This window comes from Brachypodium distachyon, chromosome 2, assembly GCF_000005505.3.
Source record: "Brachypodium distachyon strain Bd21 chromosome 2, Brachypodium_distachyon_v3.0, whole genome shotgun sequence".
In the NCBI taxonomy this organism is placed as follows: Eukaryota; Viridiplantae; Streptophyta; class Magnoliopsida; order Poales; family Poaceae; genus Brachypodium; species Brachypodium distachyon.
Genome location: NC_016132.3, coordinates 47,034,826 through 47,057,134, shown reverse-complemented (window position 1 = coordinate 47,057,134; position 22,309 = coordinate 47,034,826). Strand labels below are relative to the sequence as shown.

At 44.1% G+C, this 22,309-nt stretch overlaps 4 protein-coding genes and 1 long non-coding RNA gene across 11 annotated transcripts; 2 read left to right on the top strand and 3 right to left on the bottom strand.

Annotated features, from left to right (window-relative positions):
• Nucleotides 1-27: 27 nt before the first annotated feature.
• Nucleotides 28-5,407, top strand: LOC112270783. The gene is made up of 2 exons (XR_002963126.1): nt 28-137; nt 5,122-5,407. It is a non-coding gene; the product is annotated as an uncharacterized LOC112270783 (long non-coding RNA).
• Nucleotides 5,408-6,491: 1,084 nt separating this feature from the next.
• LOC100844071 (guanine nucleotide-binding protein subunit beta-like protein A) lies at nt 6,492-8,842 on the bottom strand. Its single transcript, XM_003569534.4, has 2 exons — nt 7,877-8,842; nt 6,492-6,898 (listed from the first exon to the last, which is right to left on the bottom strand). Exons 1-2 carry the CDS (start codon nt 8,756-8,758, stop codon nt 6,785-6,787), a joined length of 996 nt encoding a protein of 331 aa, XP_003569582.1. The 5' UTR covers nt 8,759-8,842; the 3' UTR covers nt 6,492-6,784.
• Nucleotides 8,843-10,217: 1,375 nt separating this feature from the next.
• LOC100844675 lies at nt 10,218-12,966 on the top strand. 7 transcript variants are annotated; one of them, XM_014899667.2, is made up of 8 exons: nt 10,221-10,506; nt 10,678-11,160; nt 11,385-11,456; nt 11,737-11,804; nt 11,920-12,073; nt 12,171-12,251; nt 12,361-12,453; nt 12,532-12,966. In XM_014899667.2, the coding sequence occupies exons 2-8, from the start codon at nt 10,873-10,875 to the stop codon at nt 12,631-12,633; spliced, it is 858 nt and encodes a 285-aa protein (XP_014755153.1). In that variant the 5' UTR covers nt 10,221-10,506; nt 10,678-10,872; the 3' UTR covers nt 12,634-12,966. The 7 variants fall into 7 exon arrangements, with proteins under 7 accessions (XP_014755156.1, XP_014755155.1, XP_014755154.1 ...); XM_010233853.3 differs by having other exon boundaries at nt 10,221-10,601; nt 10,889-11,160; XM_014899666.2 differs by having other exon boundaries at nt 10,221-10,601.
• Nucleotides 12,967-13,001: 35 nt separating this feature from the next.
• LOC100844371 (EEF1A lysine methyltransferase 2) lies at nt 13,002-19,800 on the bottom strand. Its single transcript, XM_010233851.3, has 7 exons — nt 19,396-19,800; nt 17,484-17,612; nt 16,594-16,782; nt 16,025-16,121; nt 14,962-15,065; nt 13,526-13,577; nt 13,002-13,441 (listed from the first exon to the last, which is right to left on the bottom strand). The coding sequence occupies exons 1-7, from the start codon at nt 19,683-19,685 to the stop codon at nt 13,229-13,231; spliced, it is 1,074 nt and encodes a 357-aa protein (XP_010232153.1). The 5' UTR covers nt 19,686-19,800; the 3' UTR covers nt 13,002-13,228.
• Nucleotides 19,801-20,201: 401 nt separating this feature from the next.
• On the bottom strand, nt 20,202-22,087 carry LOC100835629 (gallate 1-beta-glucosyltransferase). The gene has a single exon (XM_010233850.3). It carries the CDS (start codon nt 21,949-21,951, stop codon nt 20,557-20,559), a length of 1,395 nt encoding a protein of 464 aa, XP_010232152.1. The 5' UTR covers nt 21,952-22,087; the 3' UTR covers nt 20,202-20,556.
• Between the last annotated feature and the right edge of the window lie 222 nt (nt 22,088-22,309).

Below are 22,309 nucleotides of genomic sequence, written 5' to 3'. Positions count from 1 at the left end.
GATTAGGAAACAGCCGGGCCAGTATGTGGTGGTTGGTACACACACGGCCGCGTCCTGTCGCCATTAAAACAGAGGAGGCTGGGGCGAGCACGGAGCGGCGTGGAACGGCCGGGGTGACGTCGCAGCGTCTCAGCCAAGTAAGAGGCGGGTGGCATTTTTTTTTATTTGGATTAAATGAGTCGATGAAAATATCTCAGGACGCTTTGCGCTTTTTGGTGAGCTGTCCCGGGGATATTTATGGATGCCACTGCCACGTACTCGGCCCAATCTACTGCAGCTATGGGGTCTGGAGTGCTGCTGGGTTTGTCGCGGTTGCCGGACCTAGCAGGGCCAAATGGATGCGCTCTATTCTCGCCCTCTTGGAAACACTTTTTTTTCCCTCTAACAAAAAAGGAAGCACTTTTTTAAAGATCCAACAAATGCTGCCTTTTCATTTTAGAGCAGAAAGAGGTTTAATTACAACACCCCAGGGTGCAAAGCAAAAAGAACAAAAAACAAGAACTGGAACTAGAACTAGACTAGATCAAGGCTCAAGGGGATCCCGAATTGGAATCACATTTATATCTGACATTTGTATCTAGGATTTTCAGTATTTGTACTACCACTATTGAAAAGTTTGTAGCGGATTTAGAAGATTTTAGCGATCCAATAGACTAAATTCAGGACCCATTTGGAACAAAGGACTTCATAGGAATTTCACAGGAAATTTTCCTATGTTGCCATTTGTATTGTAGAATTGGCATTGAGAATTCCTATAGGAATGTTCTATTTCTTTCAAGTTTTGGAGGATTCAAAACATTTGCTCAATCCTCATATTTTCACTTCCTTTGAGAACTCCAATGCAACATGTGTCTTTATCTCTCCTCTTTTCTCTCTCTTGAAAATACTTTCTTGCGAAATTCCTGTGAAGCATCCAAGCAGCTTTATTGTGTAATTCATGTGTTTTAGATTACTTAATCCACAGAACATGACATCCAATTCCTGCGAATTTTCTATCCATGTGATTTTCCTATCCTGTCCAAACAGGACCTCAATGTCACATGTTGCATTGATGATGTATGTTGCCAACACGACCGAAAATCTCCCAACTAATTTTTTGAACCCTTTATAAATTATAAATCAACTCTTATCAATTCAAAACTACTATAGTCATCGGAAAATTTCAATTAACACGAATTTTTCATGTATTAATCGAAACATGTTTTGCACATGTACCATCACTAGTCAGCCGAAAGATCTCAGCACGCATCATCTCCCAAGGTTTATTTTCCATAACAAGTGTTTATCTCATGTACGTAGGGTCGTAGCTAAGAATCATAGGCCCCATGCCAAGTTGAAGCAAGTTAGGAACACAAGAAAATTAATAGGCCTTTTACACCTACGGAAGTTGAAGCAAGTTAGGAACACAAGAAAACATTTTCAATATTTCGGTTTGGCTATTTTTAGTTGCTTGGAATTCTAAAAGTCTCGGCCATCTGAAATTGCATTGTTTAAATGTGTACGACTTTGTTGAAATATTAGTTTAACTTTATTTTATACTACTTCCATTTAGGAATATAAGGTGGGCTTCAATCTCGTCTATTAACTACCCCTCTCATAATGCATTTGCTGGTAAAAAAAGTTAATAGAAGATGCATGGGATGGTTTGAGATGACAGCTTGTGAGAGGACAGAATGAACTTATAGAACGAAATTCCAGGATTTTGAAGATGGACCTTTCATACCGAAATAGAGAGAGTATGATACTTGTGAAGTGACTAAAGACTTAGATGGTTGGATGTTGATCCATAGGCCTAAAATTATGACAGTCGTTAAGACCCAGAACTCTTATCAAGAGTCGGCCGTTCATTATACGTCACTGCATTTAATGCTAACAAACCATGTAGGTTTAGTTTCAAGATATAACTCAATGTGTCTATTATTTTACTGTCAACAAGATGATATGGAGAGCAAATACCGACACTATTATTATGTATGCCCTAAGCGCCTGATCTTGTTAGCCTAACACGTGAGAATAAGACATACTAGAGATGTACCTTTGTATCTGGAAAGAGAAATGAAGTTGTATATATGTACCCTATGTCCAACAAAAGCTGTCTCAACTTTCATTAAATTTGAATGCATCTATACACTAAGTCACATCTACATACATCCAAATTTTGACAAACTTGAGACATTTTTTGTTGAACAGAGGGAGCAAGATAATTTTTATCAAAAGTATACTTGACTGATTAATTAATTGTATTTTATTTAGAGCAATACTTATATCAGGTCGAACCGCTCTTGCGGTGCAACTGTACACAATTCATAAAAATCATGTTTAGAAGTTCCAACAAATTTCTACAAAAATATCATATGTTGGAAATGTGAAGATCTACAAACGTGTGAACTTTCAAGTCGAAACTCAAATGCATTTGCAGGTAATTAAAAAGAAAAATATACAAATGAATAGTGCAAAACAATAAATAACCATTATTCATGCTATATTTGTTTTTTGCTACTAGTACAAATTTTAAACATATAAAAAACTGTGAACCCCAGGTTTCTAAAACTCAAATTACATATTTCTAACACCATATATCACAAAAATAATACAAAGTCTTTATTACAAACAATTATTTCAAAAATTTCAAAGAAGTCATTTTCAATTTTACATTTCAGCCCTTGGACAATTTCTTAGCAGCCAAGAAATCCTCTTGTGGGCCCAAGTGCATGGATGCCATTTGGCACATTCCAACACACACGTGTGCGTCATGCATCATTTTTCTCCAACACCTGTCATCATGGTACACAGTACAATACGCCCTATAAATAGGGAGTGATTTTTTTCTACTGTCCATTTCACCACCTTTCCACCGAACACTTTTCTTCACCTGGCTCCATTGCTGCTGCTTGCTGTTGTGTGCTGCTGCTATGTATTGAAGGTAAAATATAATGTCACTTTAATTTGCCTTTGCATGCTCTTGAATGAAATTGCTGGCACATTACTGTGAATTAAAATGCATGTACATTAAGTGATTAGGAGTAAAACACAATGCCTAAGAGAAAATAATATCCTCACCCTGCTACTGTTTAGAACTAGATCACATAATCACTTTGCTAGATTAATCACTATTTTGTTTGCTCTTGTGTGCATTTGCTTGTTCACTAGAATTTAGCACTTAGATACATGACAGTACATTGTTAGGATATATGTCACCCTAGTTTATCAGCATCTTTTTGTTCTCATGCACATGGTGTAGAGTTACTAAATCAAATCCTTTGCATGTTAACAAGTATTATCTTTTTCAAAAATGAACAGAACATAGTCAGCTCAAGTAAATCAAGCAACACTCACATATTAATTTTCCTTAATTGACCACCTAATACTACAAGCAACCACGAAGAGTAGAACTTGCTGTCAAGGAGAGAGAGGGACTTAACTTGTCTGTTAGGAGAACTTAGCAGTAGGCCACGCACGCCGGACTGCCGGTCCCAACACCGGCGAGCTGGGGAGGAGGAAGTGTAGCCCCAGCTTTGCCATCGCCGGTGACGACGCCTTGACGCCATCGCACCTCCTTGTTGGTATTGTAGCTCAGCGTGTAGACGACCAGTAGGTGGAGGAGCACCGTGGTAGCAGGGAGACGACGTGGTGGACCTCGCCGGAGCCGAGGTAGATGGCGTCGGCCATGGCAGCCCAAGAACTAGGTTTACAAATTTGGGACGAGTAGATGTCGATTGGTAGAAATTAAGTTGGGGATCTAGTAGAGGAAGGAGAGAGGAACCCGGAGCTGGCCTCGTAGTCGCCAGACATGGCCGGAGCAGGGAGATCGAGCTGGTGGCAGCGTACTGCGCTCGCTCGGGAGAGAACAGGGAAAGAGAGGCAGGGAACGAGAGAGAGAAAAAAAGGAGGAGGAGGAGAATAGATGCGGTCGGTGAAGTTTGTCTGCGCAGTGCTTTATTTTTATTTTTATTTTTTTTGTTTGCCTTCACAAATCGATGACACGCTGGGTGGATTAGTAGTACTTGCTGCTGGCTTCTGCTCACACACACACATACACAGACATGTTTATTCCTCTCATCTATTTGGCTTAGATATAGAATAGGAAAACTAGTGTAAGTTGTTGCACGTATGCTTTTTATTTTTTATTTTCCCTTATTACTTTGTTGGTTAGAAACTTTTGTTAAACATGTTTATGAATTAAATATTAGGAGTTGACTCCGGACAAGTAGGATACCCAGACGGTATTTCTGAGTTGACCGGAGCGGTACCAGGCAAGTCGCATCCCTTGAACATGTCTTCGAAAATGATTTTATGAAACTTGGCTTATTTCGAAATTCTTGCATGCCAACCAAAAAAAAAGATTTATAAATAAATATGTAAGTGGATCCGGTGGATCCATTAGGCCGACCCGAACAGGGTTACGGCTTAAGTGTAATTCGGTGGGTAGGGAGCTCAGGGTTAGGAGCAACCCGGATAGGGTTGGCAGAAAGTCAGAACTCTTCTACATAGGGAAACCATATAAGGACAAACCAACTGGCGCTTACTTCAAAAGCGGCGCAAACCGTACTGACCATAGACCTAGAATGGGACAGGCTGAGCCGAATCACGCCAAGTAGCTGCCTCTGTCCGGGTGAGAAGGTGACTGTATCCGGGTAGGTGCAGACACCCTAGGGCGGGACCTACCGATCAGGGGTCTCGACCCGCGGGCCTACGTAAGGAAAGGCGGCAAAGCAGAGGTAGTGTACGGGCTGGTTTTGGTTCAGGTTCTTTGGTCTAGTCATGTGCAGATGATTAGTGCACCAACGAGGATTGACCAAGTGATGCTATGGGCAAAGCAGTACACCTCTGATCAGAGTTAGATGTGATATCACTCCTAGCTTCCGGGTTTGGAAGTGCGTCGTGTGGGTTTTCCTCTAACACAGGATGTAAGATCCCACGTCGATCTGCCGCCAGTAGATTTTTCAAATAAAATATGGTTTTTAACGAAATACTAAAAGAAATAACTTATTTTCGAATATAATTATTTTTGGTTTGACGGCTTGATGGTCGTCAAGTTTAACTCATGCATAATGATTTCCGGCGACTTGCGGAGTACGTATTTTCATATGTACTCAGCCTTGCTTCATATGTTGTTTTCAGAACCAATGATCATGGTGAGCCCCGACGAGGTAGAGGCCGATACTTATGATGAGTCCGGTCCTTACGATGAATATGCTGAAGTGGAGTATGAGTATGAGGATGCCGCTGGCGAAGATGATGTTGCGTAGACCATCAGGAGGGTAGTTCAAGATGGCCTAATAATGTCTAGACTACAGGCACCCCTTGCCGTAGTGAGACTTGGAGACATTTTGAGTGTCCTTGTAATAAGACACCATCTGCGAACGGTGAAGGTTTCTATTGTACATGCTACTGTTTTCCTCAAGTTGATCTTGACGCAACTCTGTACGTGGCGAATCTTCCGTTACGCTGACATTGTCAGAGGTAACGGGACGTCACAAAAACATCACTTCACTAACATATATAATTTTTTTGAAATTTTACAATGATTTTTATAGAGTTTGCACCACAAAAATGGTTTTCATCGGTACAAAATTGAGTACGGAAGTCCATTCCAATCTAGGAGTTTACAACAAATGTTGCGTTAATGTTGCAGTGGGAAAACCCAAACATATCAGGTGAAAACTCTATGAAAATTATTGTAGAAAGTCCAAAAAAAAATCCCAAAATACTTACAGATGTTAATGTTTTCTATGTGTAAAATTTGAAGTTCAATTTCGCTGTGTTTAGTACTAGCAAAAAATTAAATTCAACATTGACTCATCACTGTTTGGAAATATTCATTTGTATATTTCTCTTTTGCCTACCTCAATATGTGTTTCATTTTGCACATTCCTTTTTGCCTACTTCCATATGCGTTTTGAGTTTTGACTCAACCTTTTGCACATTTGTAAAGCATCACACTACCAACGTTATATTTGTAGATATCTTTTGAAACTTCTAAGTAGCTTACACCTACAAGTGATCTTGACACCTTTAACATACGATACGATATTTTCATAAGAAGTTTCTGAAAGAGTTTGCACCGTAAGATTGGATATCACCTGATGTTCATATCTCATGAAAATTTATGAAGCATAAAACCTTTAACATACGATATTTTCATAAGAACTTTCTGAAAGAGTTTGCACCGTAAGATTGGACTTCACCTAATGTTCGTATCTCACGACATATCACCAACGTAAAAAATTGCCCAGAGAATTAGAATCTTTAAAAAAAACCATTGAATCAAAGATGCGAGCTCTTGCCAGTCTACCACCGTTTCATTCCATCCATTCATCTGCAGAGCACGTCTACGACAGCTAACATGGCAACACAGCATTTCCACCTCCGTTCAATTTCAGAGCGCATCTACCGACTACCATTGCCAGCCAACAGCAGTTGGCAATGTAGCATCTGCAACCACAGTTGGATCAACACTTCTTTGGACCATTCAATTTTGAAAACTAAACTTCCAAATGATTTCCAACATCTTTCACAGGAAATCCCATGCACGACTATCCAGCAGAAAGGGATCATACAAACAGAACAGACCGAGCAGCTTCACTGATTCGATGGTTCATGTGATAGTATGCTCAACAGCCAAAACAAAAACATGATGCAAAAGTACCTGTCCGCATTATCCAGAAACATACTTGATGCTAACACATAGATAATTAAGCAGAAGTACATGCCTCAAGACAGTAGAAAAAGAAGATACCACAGCAGTTTACCAGAATTAAGGCCACTAAACAAGATTTATCATCTAGGTTGAGTAGCTGAACCCTGAGATCTTATAGATCCGGATGGTTCCATCAGTATAACCAGCATAGAGAGTGCTGCCGTCGGCGCTCCAGCTGAGGCAAGTGCAGTAGAGCATCTGCATGACAGCATGAAAAAACAGTAAGATGCCATTCAATGAACAATTGGATTTAACTTAGTGCAGCCATCAGCACATTGAAAATGACTAATAAAATATGTTTGATAGCAAATAATAGTATTGCTGATAATGAATAAACAGTCCAACTGAGCAGATGAATGATTTTTTTTTCATTCCTATATAACGACTATCAAGTACACCAGCCTTGGATTAAACAGGGGTTTCAAGGATCATTGAAAAGTATCAGAAAATATTTCATACCAGAAGACTCCTAGCACATATAACCTTTGTTTCATGTTAGCTGCGAACTTACATTTGTAATAGGCAAAAAATAGAATTAAAAAAAGACATAATAGGATCATACTGTTTGCCACCAGATTAGTATGACTATTTACATGTAACAAACATATTTGACTCCAATTCCATCACGTATTAATTAACATATTTGACTCCAATTCCATCACGTATTAATTAACATATTTGACTCCGATTCCATCACGTATTAATTAACATCTTTGCCTCCAAGGTATGCAACCGTGGCAAGCATTGTGAAAAGAGGGTGTATTAGATTATAATCAGTCTAGCACCAGCAGCATGAGAAACTGCCATAGCAAATGGCTAGCAAAAATAGTGCATTACAATAGACTACAAGATTAATAGACTTCAAACATAATGTGAAATCTAACAAGTCATATATGATAGATTATCTAAGTCTGACACTACGATTTTCCATTTAGGTTCTTTATCAACTGCCAATTATGAAGGCCGACGAGATTGGAACAACAGACATAACTATGCATATATATTTCATCAAAACAAACAGGTATTGAGCTGGATTTAGCGGCTAGATGTTCCCACATATGCAGTATCATGACCACACAACATATCTACACAACATATCTACATACTGTACAGTAACCAGCATCAAGAATGAGTAACCAGCGGCGACAATAGAAACATTATCATGTGGGGGCAGACCTGGTTCTTGGAGACTGGGACCTCGGGCCTAAGGTCCTGCACAACGTGCTTCGACTCAAGATCCCAGATCTTGATGGAATCTTGTGTCGCCGCGCATAGCCAGTAGCGGTTGGGCGAGAAGCAAAGTGAGTTGATAATGGCGCCGGCATCCAGCGAGTACAGCCTCTTGCCCTCAGCCAAGTCCCACAGCAGGGTGACGCCGTCCTTGCCACCAGAGGCGCAGAGTGAACCGTCCGGACTCACAGCAACGGCGCTGACGTAGCCTCCATGACCATCGAGAGTGGAGCGGATCTTGCAGTTGGTGAGGTTCCAAACCTTGACGGAGCGGTCCCATGAGCCCGAGACGATGGTTGGCACGAAGGTGTTGGGGGAGAAACGGACGCAGGACACCCAGCCGGTGTGGCCCTCGCCGCCTCCGTGGTCGCCGCCAATGGTGTACTTGCACTCGCCGAGCGTGTTCCACAGCTTGATGGTGCGGTCGCGGGACGCGGAGACGATCTGTCGGTTGTCAACAGAGAAGGCGACGGAGAGAACGTCCTTCTCGTGGCCGACGAAGCGGCGGGTGGTGACTCCAGTGGAGAGGTCCCACAGGCGGAGCTCGCCGTCCCAGGATCCTGAGAGGGCGAACTGGCCGTCGGAGCTGAGGACGACGTCCTGGACGAAGTGGCCGTGGCCGGTGAGGCGGCGGAAGGGGATACCATACTCGGAGCTGGAGTCCTGGGTGGCCTGGATGGGGTTGGTGAGGTCCCACACCAGCAGCGACTTGTCGCGGGAGGAGGAGACGATGAAGGGCGAGTTGTCGATGGGCGTCGCGATGGCGGTCACAACGTCGTTGTGACCGCGCATCACGCCGGCGTACGCGAGGGACTCCTGGCCGGCCATGGTGGTGAGGCGGAGGTAGGGCTAGGGTTTTGGGTGCGGCGGCGCAGGCTAGAGATGAGAAGGAAAGCGGGCGAAGATGGTGGAGGAAGCTTTTATAGTAGAGGCGGCGTGGGAAGGTAGGGTTTTCGGGGATTAGTAGCCCTCTGCTCAGCCCCGCGGAGATCCTGACCGTCCGATGCACCAAGAGGCCTTAATGGGCTTTGCAGTTTCCTATTAATGGGCTGCATTACAAGAGGACCAGTGCAAAATCTGGCAGATCGTCCATGCCAAGCCAGGTCCTCCAAAGCAGGCCACATGGGCCTCTATGGTTTACAATTGCTAGACAAGCAAGAAATGCTTTGGTCCTCCAAAGAAGGCAAGAAATGCCTTGCTTGTATGCTTCTATTGAAATGAAATTATATGTGGCCACCATAAGAAAATTTCGATCATAAGATGATTCAAGCAAAGGATCATGCCGTGGATATTTCATAGTACCAGCACCTATCAACTGATTGCAACCAAAGCAATCTTCTTTTACAAGGAACTGCCATCCGAAGATTCCGTGCAGAGAGTCAGGTGCAAAATTTTACGGATAGACAATATTACTAGTAATATCATGTTTAGCCCGGTCGTGATCGAAAGAGCACCGTGAATCGAAGCAATATTCCTTCCCCCGTCGACGTCGAGGCCAATCAGCCAATGGCAAGGTGCCAAGGCGTGCAGAGACGAGGGATCTGGAAGAACCAGATAGGCTGTGAAGTGCAGCGACGGGGCCGTAATCTAGCACCCTGTTGTCAGCATCGCCACCCTAATCAGGTAAATTAATCGTGGCCTGGTCGAAATACTAGGGAAAGTGACGTGTCGCAAAGGCTGCCGGCTAGCTGTTCCGTGATTGATTGCGCCGGATCAGGTAAGTCCACAGTTACCAGAGCCGTCAAGTTTGCAAGATGGCCACCAATGGATGATGGAGTCCTTAGCCATGAAAATTGGTGGCTTTGGCAGGAAAGGCTGGATCGGTTTCCCAACAATCATGCTTGCTGCCTGGGACTGGTAGTGGTACTTGGTGAAGCTTCTGCAGGTTGGCTAGCTCCCTGCCTCCCTGTACTTTTCTCCCTTTTTTATTTCTGGAAAATAAAATTACGTTCCATTTTTTTTTCATTCGAGGGAACAAACAGGCAGTCTTCTGTTTTACAGTCAGCAGGGGCGACTGGCGAGAGCCACGTGAAAATCATAGTTGCACCTGACCAGATAAAAAATATTGCACAGATGAGGCCTGTCACCAGGAGTTGAAAGCAGCAGCAATGGTGTTAGGACTAATTAATCTTGTACTCCCTCCTCGGTGTCATAATTTTTGTCGTTGTTTTAGTACAAAATTGAACTAAAATATTATGAAACGGAGGAAGTAGAACCCAGCAGTCAGTTACTCCTGGGCCACGCTGCCAAAATTAGTACTAGTAGCACAAATCGGGAGGGGCCGTCGGAATCAAATGTTTCTGATCAGAAGCAAGAAAGGCAAAAGGGGAGACGAGGGGCAGCGGGAGAAAGCCACCTAAGTAGCTAACCCATCGATCTCTTGCTTGTGTTGCTTCCCTGAATGTTTCGGATCTCCAAGTCCCGCCTTGCAAGCCTTCCAGGCTTGTTGCTCTTGTTGGCCTGCCTCTCCTACCCGCCGTCCCTTCTCTTCCCCTGCTCCCTTTGCGTATCGTTATTTCCCCTCTTCTTTCATTCCTTCGTCCGTGGAGAAAGCAGAGGTCTTTAGGGCGACCAACGTGAGTTCCTATTGTCTTGCCTCATGGCGTGAAAAAGCTCGTGCTCTTTTTCTGCATCGATCGGCTAGCTTTTCATTCGTCTCCTTTGCCCACAGGTAACTTGTAGTACCTCCATGCATATATGAGTATATCTAAATCTTTTTGTTCCTTTCTATCATGAGGAATTTTCAGTGGATAAATGTTGAAAAGGGCTACTTTTGCGCCATCTCGTGTGGTGGTCGTGGTCTGACGAGCTGATACGAAATGATTTTCCTGAATCGTGCGGAAGAAATGCACACAGCAATTCTAGCTTGTCGTGTGGTGCAAAACACGAACCCCGGCTGCATATGATTCTCCACAGCTTTGCTTTGCTTTGATCCTATCCTTATGTTCACCATCTTAGTCAGCAAAGAACTGATATATTCAAGGATGGCGGACCACTTCACGTTGATAACCGGCCGGATGATCACAGAGGCGACGATTCAGTCTGCCATTCGCGATGCCTTTGATGTTCCTTCCGTGAAGGCTGCTTGTGATCACCATGATCCTTCTGCTCCTGACGATGTTCAGGATGGGAGGACTATGAGCGGTATCGTGGTGGAATGCAGAATCTGCCAAGAAGAAGGTGACGAGGCTTACATGGAGACCCCTTGCTCCTGCAAGGGTAGCCTCAAGGCAAGGTTTTATAATCCTCTTCCAGCATGATATCTCGCTATGCTACAATAACCTCAAATCTAGCTTAGCTGTCTGAAACTCTGAACGCCACAGTAACCTCAAATCCGTGGCTCTGTGCTCACTTTCGTACTAGATTTATTCATATCGATCATCAAAATGCTAATGGGAACAATTTAGTCCTACCAATGGAGTTTGTGCTTGAATTAATTTGATGCTGCCTGCAGTACGCTCACCGCATATGCATCCAGAGATGGTGTAATGAGAAGGGAGACATCATATGTGAGATATGCTTACAGGTGAGCCTTTCTGAAATTGCCTTATCATAACTAACCATTCTCAGTTGATACAAGCAAGAGACAGCTGAATTCAGTTTGTCCTTTTCTTCCTTGTAAAGAGATTCCATGTTTCGTCGTTCTTAAGATTTTCAGTTCATGTTTATTTTATTTTTTTGCGAAGAAGGGGGTGCATGTTTGTTGTACGAAAGACGATGAAAACACCATCATCAGTCTATAGTGCAACAAGGGAGTGCATGGTTTGTTGTTGTCTAATTAGTTGTCTCTGCTTGTGATGACACAGCAATTTACGCCAAACTACAGTGCCCCTTTGAAGCTGTTTCGGATAGGAAGAAACTCAATTATCTTCAGGTACTACTTGGTGCTTCCTGAGATAGTACCACTTGGTGATTCAGATCCTTGGCAGTTGGCAATAGATTTGGTCTGACGAGGTCTATCTAACATGCATCGAGCCATCTTCTCATAGTAGGACGGCTGGAGAAACATCGGGGAACCTCAACGCTAATCATGGTCAAGAAAACGTATTGCATACCGCAGATCACGCCGTTGGCACATCAAGCTTCGTTTCTGAGGGTTCCAACCCAAAAGGTGCCACTTACTGCCGTGTGATTGCGATAGCTGTAAGTGATACAGAACATAACCTTACATGGCCATGAGCACTCCTGCTGCAACCAACTAATGTCTAATGTACATGTATTCTGAAACACACACCTTCAGTTGATGGTTCTGCTGGTGTTCCGAGACGCGATCTCGCTTGTCCTCGGCGGTCCTGAGGTGTACTCCATGGTGCTGATCACAGTAAGAGCCGAAAACCGGAACCCACGTAATTCTTTCTACTTTCTAGCCCTGGTTTGATTCATGGCCAGACAAAATTTCCTTGCTGATACGAGTTGCCTTGATGAGATAGCTGCTGATGCTGAGAACAGCTGGAATTGTCATACCAATCTACATTATCTTGATATCAGTTGTCACATTGCTCCATAGGTTCAATCAACAACAGGTCTGTAAAGCTCACTTAGTACATTCATGCATAAAAAGGATATTCACAGTTTCATTCAAAATGTTAATTATCACGCAGGGTGTGCATGAGGCAACACCGGTGTTAGTACCTGGGGGAGCAGAGGGCTTGCAGAGCCTGCAGCCTGTGCCACCACAACAGCATGTCATCAGCATCCAGTAGCATGCTGCACAAGGAGAATTGTGTGCACAAGGAGAATTGTAGTTAGACTCTGTAAATACCAGGGATATGTTGACTCGTAGTCGCTGAATGAAGTAGGGAGATTCATGCTGGCTATCAGATGATACAGAAGATGCAAAATCGTTGGGACTGTAAAGATGTTCCGTAGCATCACAAGGCATCCTAAAGCAAAGCTCATGAAGATGAAGTGGGTCTGTTGTATATAAAAATTCAAAAAAAAAAAACTCCGAATGTGGAGTGAAATGTACAGGTTTCCCTACATTCGAGAAAAGCTCAGAAAGAAATTGTGGCCATCTAGGGAAGATAGATACCAAACACTAGAACTTTGCATTTTCTTTGGAAAGAATATGGAACTGAAACTGCAACTCTATATAAATGTGTAAACGTTCACAGTACATTGATAATACAGTACAGCAGTGTCCCCCTTGTTTGTTTACACTACACAAAAATTGCTTCATAATGTTATCTTACTCTATGACCTTGTAAACTGGAAAGGGACATCCCTGTCTAGGCTAAAATAACAACTGAAGATAAAATGAGCTACAACATAGAGAGAAACCCCGCTTAAATTGGCCTTTCACGCCCGTTGGAAAGCCACAGTACACACTTGGGATCCCTCGACTCCGCCAAACATGATAGTAGGATATGTTTGGACATGATCGATATAATGGAAGATCTTGGGCACATCGCCTGCACCTTCATCCACATCCTCCTTGCCAAAGATTCGCTTACTGAAATCTTCTACTTCTTGCAGAAGCTCCTCCTTCGTGTGATTACATGATGTTATGACCTGAAGACATAAGCATAAGTTTCAATTCTGGGCGACAGTGGTATAAAACAGAGTCTCAAAGAGTTTGTATGAGAAAGTACTGACCACAAGGCCACCAGGTTCAACCAAGTTTGACACAGACTCCCAGTAAATTACTCTGACATAATGAACAACATAAAGAGAAAAATGTTAACTCAATGTCATACTGATTATTGAATCGTGTACTTTCAAGACAGATATTATCTTTTACTCCCTCCGATCCTAAATTATTGTCGTGATTTTAGTTGAAATTTGAACTAAAACCACGAAAAGAATTTAGGATCAGAGGGAGTACCAAATTACAATGGAATACAACTCATTGGTTAAGTTGCTACCACCAACATGGTGTATTGGTAAGAGTAACACACGTCTATCTACTGCAATATGCAGATCTGAAACTATAAAGCCAATTTTAAGTTAGATTCATACAGCCTAAAGGCTAGAGCTATTCACTGTTGGAAATGCCAAAAATAACTATTCAGATAAGACAACTAATTCTTCCAGGCTGCTAGCTATTCCAATTCTTGTATGCAACGATTTGAAAATTTATGTCACACAATAAGATTTACTGAATATATCAACAAATCTATACCTATCTAAAAAATACGGACCGTTCCCCGTCGTCTGTCAAACTTCCCAAAAAATTTGTGGGCCCCCCAAGATTGCATGTATATTAGGCCTACTAAGCCGGCTGGCCCGTTACCTGCACCGAATTGGACTGGAACTCCGCGAGGGAATCCATCGCAAGCGGGATCGTTACGAGAGTCGGGCAAAAACTCTGAATTTGACGAGAAAAAGATCGCTCCGCCGAAACACTACGGGAGTCAGAAGATGAGACCCGATCGGGCACCCATTGGGCAAGGAACCGAAGCCACGGCCGTCCCCTCAGTCTCCCAGGTGCGGGCACGGCTGGTCTCCTCTTTCGTTTCCCAGCCATGGCCGTCTCCTCCTAGGGCTAAATTACACGAGGAGATGACGAATTGTTAGAAGAACCTAATGAGACAGACTGCGAGAGAGAATGGTGGCGGTGCCTAGGGCATAGTAGAGAGAACATCTAGCTGCCAAAACATAAATTTGTTGCCCCTTCTAACTCTTTGTTTTAACGGGTGAAGTGAGATAGTGGAGAGAACTACAAAAATTAAGTGATTCCGTCTCAAAACTTCTTTGACCGGGTGATGTTATATAATTTTCAGAAGAAAGCTTATTGTTCTATTTTGAGAGACTAGAGTATAGAGACACAATCTTCAGAAGAAAACTTTTTTAAATGGATATTTGGTGATCGCTAAAGAAGAGCAAAGAGAGGTTTTGATGCATGTTTTTGAATGTATCATTTTATTTTGTTGTTCCGTTGCAACGCACAGGCATTTCAGCTAGTAAAAGCACAAAAAACTTTCTTTCTGCAACTTTGGATAATTAGAGAAATTAACAAAAATCAAATAGGAAATTAAGGGGTGCCTAACTAAAGAATGAGAATGATCAAAGTCATTGTTGTTGACTTATACCTTTTTGCACGTCCATCTGGATGCAATCCAATGGCATCCAATGTACCTTTGTCTGTAATAATTTTGAATTTCCTGTCTAACTTTGTCTCAAGTACATCATCGACCTGGTGGAGACAGAAATATGAGTGATTACAGTAAATGAAACCATGTAAGTACTCAAAGAACATTTGATAAATTCTCAGTATAAACTGCCACTAGTAGCCTCCATCAACCAGACACGTGAGGTAAAACAAAAACTCAAAGACAAGTGAAAATTATGGAAGTGGTAGTGATTCTTAAGGAATACTTTTCAGCTGCACTAAGTGGAAGTGCAAGTACAGTTAAGAGGAATAGCTTTAACCATTGTAGATTAACAGAGAGTTTGCCCCTTCCAGTTTTTTTTTTTGCGCACGAACAAAACACAAATATATTCAGATTTTCTTCTGAGCAAAAATATCTTCAGATTTTACAAACCATTTTGAATATACATGCAAATTGACACTAGATTATTAACTTCTTGGTACATGTTACTTATTTCCTTGTAAATAATCTTGCTTTCCACCATGAAGTTGGAAGTTTTAGGCAGAATATATTTGTCCTGAGACTACACTTTTTCTTGATATTATCAATTACCGATCGAAGGTGCTTCAGTAGTTTTTTGCTTTGACAATTAACACAAGTGGATATTATACATACTCAGGTAAAAAATATAGTATATATTCTCCTTGTTTGTGTTCTTCCCTGCTTTTACTTTAAAAAAATATCAGAAAAATAAGTAAAAAGGCACTTTGGACAAACTAGTTATGCAGATTCTTATTAAGTGTTATTGCTTTTCCACAAAGATGCAAATATGCTTCTTGTTTTGCCAAGGCTGGTGGTGGCTCGTGAGCGTAGTTACTGTTCCCATATATATTCTTCCCTTTTGAGGATGCAGAACATGTAGACAATTGTAGTTCCCAGTTAAGAAACTTAAAATACAATAAGACGGCGTGGACTCCTAGAAAATATAGTTTGGCAACTTCAGTTTGAGTATTTGTAGAACACTGAAGGTGGAGAAACTTCAATTTTAATAAAGCATACTAACCAAGAAGTTTATAGCAGTGAAGCCATCACGAGCAGCAAGGTTTCTTGCAAGTTCAATGGCTCCTTCACTGTAATCAGTTCCTGTTAAATCTGAAAACCTGAAAGGTGAAACTATTCATTTCTTTGCAGTCATGTCATCTTTGAAAGAATAATAATTGGATAAGGTGAATTTAGCAGGGTGGCTTTCAAAAGCACCTAACTTCATCAATTTAGTGCATAGCAGAAATAGTTAAATAGAATTGCCACAAAGGTTCAAGATAGTCTATTCAGTTCTTAGAAAGTCAAAAGACATTCTCACAGTGAGCAATGACCAAACTGTAACCTCGGTTTATACACCTTGAATTCTGTTCTAGAAAATATGCATGCCGTTGTAATGTTCTGACCACATGATTGAAGCTTATTAATTGTTTAAATATACTATTCAACATGTATGCCATCATACTTTTATGAAAATGAGAAAAATAGATGAACATGTCCATAAACGAAATGGTATAACTAGTAGATAAACCCTTACTATGTGCAACAAATATAAACAACATAACATCTTAAAGATAATTCAATGGGTAGTACCCCTGCTTGGCAAGTGCTTGCAAAAGGAGGCCGTTCCCAGTTCCAAGATCAAGCACAGGGTAGTTGACGAAGTCCTCATTAACTTCACATTTTATGTTGTCATTATCTGACGAAATCCAACTTTGGGGAATGCTTGCACATAACTTTTTTGTCCAAGCAGCAACTGTATCCATTACATCTGTACCAAACCTACAAAAAGAGAAATGCACTGCTCACTTCTCACTTCTAAGAGACGAAAATGAAAATGTGTGTGATCCAAATTCTGAGTTGTCAAAATGTCAAAGCAAGTAAGCATGCTCAGTGACTCCTGTGCATTTTTGTAATGCATGCAACCTGTCCCCCAGAATATATGTTTCCAAACATTCTAATTGCTGATGGAAAATGACAGTCAACTAAATTGAAAATACCAGCTGACAGTACAAAAATTAAAACAAATAATTAGTGCCTCCCCCCCCCCCCCACCCACCCACCCGCACATGCAGAAAAAAACACAATGGCACTTGAACCTGCACTTTTTCAAAGTTTAAGCAATATCCCAATTACACATGAAACCAATCAGCATCAATCACTCGGTCTCTGTTGTAGCGATCAATATGAAAGATGTCACTTTTTATTTAGTTAGTTTGATGCTTTCGGTTTACTCCACCAGTCCACTTTTAAGGAGGCATGCATGTATTTCGAGATTATACTTTGACCAATAATATGTAGGCTATGCGGCATAAAAACTATACCATTTAAAACTTATTTTCGAATATAATTTCAATGGTATAATTTTTGCAGCGCACAAACTGCAAATTACTGGTCTAATTAACGTCAAACTTGAACCTCGAAATGTGTGCACACCCCAAGTGGACGAAGGGAGTATATAAAAGAATATAGGAGTTGAATACCATATTTCTCCAGCGTGACCGTGTTCCTGAAAATTCGCAAGATCTTCTGAGTAAGAAGCATCCCAGTAACTTTGGAGACCCAGCATTGAGCCTTCAACATCGCCAGATTCTTGATCATCCTTGTCAGAACTGCCAAGATACAAGGACATTTTAGGACACTTGTAGTCAAACTGTTAATAATAATGGTACAATTATGCAAGAAAATAAATTTAAGAAAATTCAAAGACAAGTAAGCAGCCAACAGACAGGTTTTCCCCTCTTGCCACATAAACCAATTCCAGTTTGCTGAATAATTACACTGAGTATGAAATCTGCTCATTAGAGCTTTCCAGGAGCTGGAGGAACTGTTATGTTCTAAGCAAGCATGCAAACTTACAGCATCTCTAATAGGTCATTTCTTAGCTTGTTACTAAGAGGAGACAGAAGATCAAATCTTATGCAAGGAAACAGGATCACGAATAGATTATTCTCCACCCTAAATTATTGCATGTATGATTGATGACAATTGGACTTAACTTTTTGGAGGGGGAAAAAGTAAGCCTCAGACAAAGATTTTGGTTGTTTCGTACTCCCTAGTATCAGCAACATGGCTGAAGACTGCTGGAAACGACTTTACTCTCTCTCCTCCCATTCCGTCCTCCACGTCACCAAAATGCTGTTGTGGCAACTGGCAACAATTAATAAAGGACGGCTGACAAGTGACAAGTACTAATAGAGATGCTCATATGCCACGTTCCTACAATGTGGTGGAGATTTAGACAGTGTGACGCAGCCTCTGTTTCGTTCCAAGTGTTGCCTTTTATAATGGGTTTCTTGAACAGGTTTTCCTAATGCATTTCACAACATTATTAGGGAACGCCCAAAGATAACCCAACCTATTTAGCAACCACAAATAGGAAATAAATTAGTGCTATCGGCTGCACAAACATATTTCTATATATTTGACAGGTGATGTCTTCATATGATCCCCGGGTATCATTAACCATACAGAACATTCTTATTTTCAGACAAAAATCTGAATTACTTTTTACATTTTGGTAACATGAATGGTTTGCTTATATCCCATGGTTTTGAAGTCCCTATTCTTTGCTTCTCGAACTAACCTGATAAAACAACAAACTGGACATGAATATGAACTTTCCGAATGGCATGTGAGAGAGAAACTGATAAGGACATCCCTTAAATTGAATCTCCATCTTCCAACAGAATCAATCTGCCCATGCATATCATTATCAAACTAGAATACTGCTAGCAGTGGCTGAGAGAAAGGAGACCAGCCAGAGCAACAAATCACCCACTCTGCTGAAAATTTTCTTATCCCCTTGATCTTCTGCTACGCTAAAGCAAGTAAAGAACTCATTGCAAGTTGAAAGCATTTCAACGTGAAGCATGTATATGGCATCTTCCAGAGCATGCAAATCGTATTTTCATTTTATTTTACTTTTTGGTTCAGAACATATTGTGAAACAGTAATCATACTTGTCCAGCTCCAACTATATCAATTTTCTGGCTCCGCCCCCTAGCTAGACTAGTAGACTTAATCAGAAGGCGCACAAAGTGAACAATTTTGCTTTGCGTACGATGAATAGCTGTCCGATCTTCATACGACTTCCATCTAGACCACACGGCAGATGTAATAAATGGTGGATATGGACTGTCATACAGAAATTGAACAAAGTTGATCGTACTTATAGCAGTTCTCCAAAGTGAAATTGTACGAACAAGAATCAAGAGAGCTTAACCCCGTACGGCAGCTAGCTAAAGGAGCAAGCTCTCCACCAAATCGAGCATTATCATTTTCCGCACAGTTCACTAGATCTACATCACAAACTAGTCATGGCCAATATACATTCACATGAGATGGATATTTCGGGAACAAGTTGGTAAAAGGGAACAGCCGGGAACATGTTACCAGTAATCGGAGGCAGCTGAGGGGAAGTTGGCGGCGGCCGCGGCAGCGGCAAGCACGTCGGCTGCGTCGGCGTAGCGCTGGTCGTCATCGAGCGTGCTCCCGTAGTCGCTCCGCACGGACCACGAGTCCGCCGCCACCGACCGCTCGTCGTCCGAAGCCATCTCAAGGCTACCGCTGCCGCCGCCGCCCGCTGCGACGCCGGCGCCGGCGACGGCGGGCGGCAGCTGGGGTCGGGGCGGGGTGCCGTGCGGAACTTCGGGCTCCTCAGGAGAGAGCCTGATTCCGGCCATGGGGGATCGGGCGGGAGATCGCGGCGAGGGCACGGTGGCGGGGGCTTGGACCTTGGACTGAGAGTCTGGGAGGCGTCTCGAATTTGGGCTAAGCGTCAGGTGGCGACTTGTAATTCGCGCATTTGTAGCTGATGGAGAAGGGCACGGGAGTTGTAATTCGCGCATTGGCAGTTGGCAGGCGGTCCGCCGTTTGCTGCTTCTGAAAACTGCACAACGTACAAGGGTTTCCTGTCCTGCGTTACTGCATCAGTGTCCGAGAAAGCCTGCATTGTGTGCGTCGCTGTTTCGTACTCCGAACCCAACAGGCCCATTAGTTTTGGCTTTTACACGCAGCTTGTAGTCCTGTCTAAAAATCAGTTTTGTTATTGAATACGTAGTATTTTGTTCTTTTAGAGATCTGTGGATTTGTTTGGCCATCGAATTTTAATCCAACAACGACAACAGGTGAGAGAAGAGATGTGTCAATTGAAATTTAAGCATTTTGTTCGTAAATCAGATGCTTGAGATATAACCACATAAAAAAATACGATCTGCCTCAGTTGGATGCATACTCAATTGTTCAAGCATGTCCTTAACACAGGATGAAACAAGCGCAGATTCCTGAATTAGGTGATCCGTAGAAACCCGTTAGCCGGGGAAACGGTCATCCAATATTAATACTGTATTCATCTGCTTTTTCAGGCAACACTTCATCGAGTAAACCAAACATGATATAGTTTCCCCAAATAGTATCAGAATATTATCTCCTGCATTTCAACCATGCCCCAGTCGCCGCCACTTCAGGCAGGATCCACGAGCGTGCGGCTCACGCCGATCTCCATGTCCATGTGATCCCATCAAGCCAACGACCGGATCAGATCTGCTTCCGTAGCTAGCATATCTGGTCAACAAAAGCCTGGACGCCGTGATCCGACGAGCCCCCGTCCGCCACCGCCGCACGCGACTTCTCCTTCCAACGGGCCGCTCGTGCTCCCATCGCCTCCCCCTCCGGCCCGCCCATGACCTCCTCCACGGCCACACGGAGCGCGTCCCTCGTCACGGGCGTCGGGCCACGGACGCCGACCCGGTACACGTCGACGATGAACCTGGCGTTGATCCGCTGGTCGGACCACCTCGGGCAGGCGACCAACGGCACCCCCGCGGCGAGTGCCTCGGCGGTGGAGTTCCACCCGCAGTGCGTCACGAAGCAGCCCACCGCGCCGTGCGCCAGCACGCGCGTCTGCCTGCACCACGGCACCACCTTGCCTAACGACGAGTCGCCTTTGTCTCCGGCGCAGATGCTGTCGAGGGTGTCCCTGGAGAGGAGCGCTCGGCTCTCGTCGCGGAGCACCCACAGGAACGGCCGGCCCGTGCCCGCCAGCGCCTCGGTGATCTCCGCGGTCTCGTCGTCCCCGGTGTTCACGATGCTCCCGAACGCCACGAACACCACCGACCGCGGCGCCTGCGCGTCCAGCCACGCGACGATGTCGTCGTCGGCTTTGTTGCCGTCGAGTGGTTCGTCTTCTTCCGGCTCGATGAGCGGGCCGACCGGTATGACCGGCGCGTGCTCGCTGAGCGCCGCGATGGCCTCGTGCTCGAGCTCGTCGAAGGTGTTGACGAAGACCCACGACACCCCCTTGTCCCGGACGCTGCCGAGGTCCGCCACGACCATCTGGCGCCACATGTCGTTGCTAGCGGTGCTGTAAATCAGGAGCGGCCGGAGGTCGTCGGTCGCCAGCTCCGGGAGCCCCGGGATGGCCACCGACCCGGACGCCTCCGCGTCGGGGAAGGCGGCGAGGGAGTGCACGTAGTGGTAGTACACGGACAGCAGGGCGCAGGACTGGATCCACAGCATGGCCCGCGGGAGGCCCAGCTCGCCGGCGACGCGCAGGGCCCACGGGACGAAGGCGTTGGCCACGACGCACGTGACGGGCCGCCCGGCCTGGGCCTCCCGGCGGATGAGCGCCTCCAGCGCCGCCGGCCCCGCGGCCTCCACGTGGCGCGCCATGTCGCCCGGGACGCCGAACCGGGGATCGTCCGGCTCCCACAGCCCCTCGCCGCTCAGGCGCTCGACACGGAAACTTGAGAGCGCGTCGTTGTTGTCGTCGATGCCGCCGTGGACCTCGTCGAGGCGGATGCCCTTGCGGAGAGCGGTGGTGAAGGTGACGAGCACGCCCTTGGCGGCGAGGCGGCGGCCGAGGCGCATCAGCGGGTTGACGTGGCTCTGGAATGCGGTGGACACCAGGAGGACGTGCGCGCGTGGCTGAACCGGAGTCGTCGTCGTCATAACGGTAGCGGCGGCGGTGGCGGCTTTCTCTTGCTTCGTCACGTGGTCGCGGTTGCTGTCGACTTCTCCGGCTAGTACCTGCACTCTTAAATACCAGCTGGAATGGGGACGATCCAAACACGAAAGTCCTGTTGGTGCCTCGCTGTGGTTATTAATTTTAGACAGCGAAAGGCGGCGGTTTTAAGTCTGTAGTGACCACCGAGATACGTTCAGGCTGTTTCTCCCGACGAAAATACAACCGCGGTGCTATTTTTATAATCATGGTGTCAGTTTAGTTCTAAAACTATAAAACTGAATATTTTAGTTTTAATTTTATGATAAGTGGTGCACACGAGGTCCTAAGCTCGATCGGGCCCGT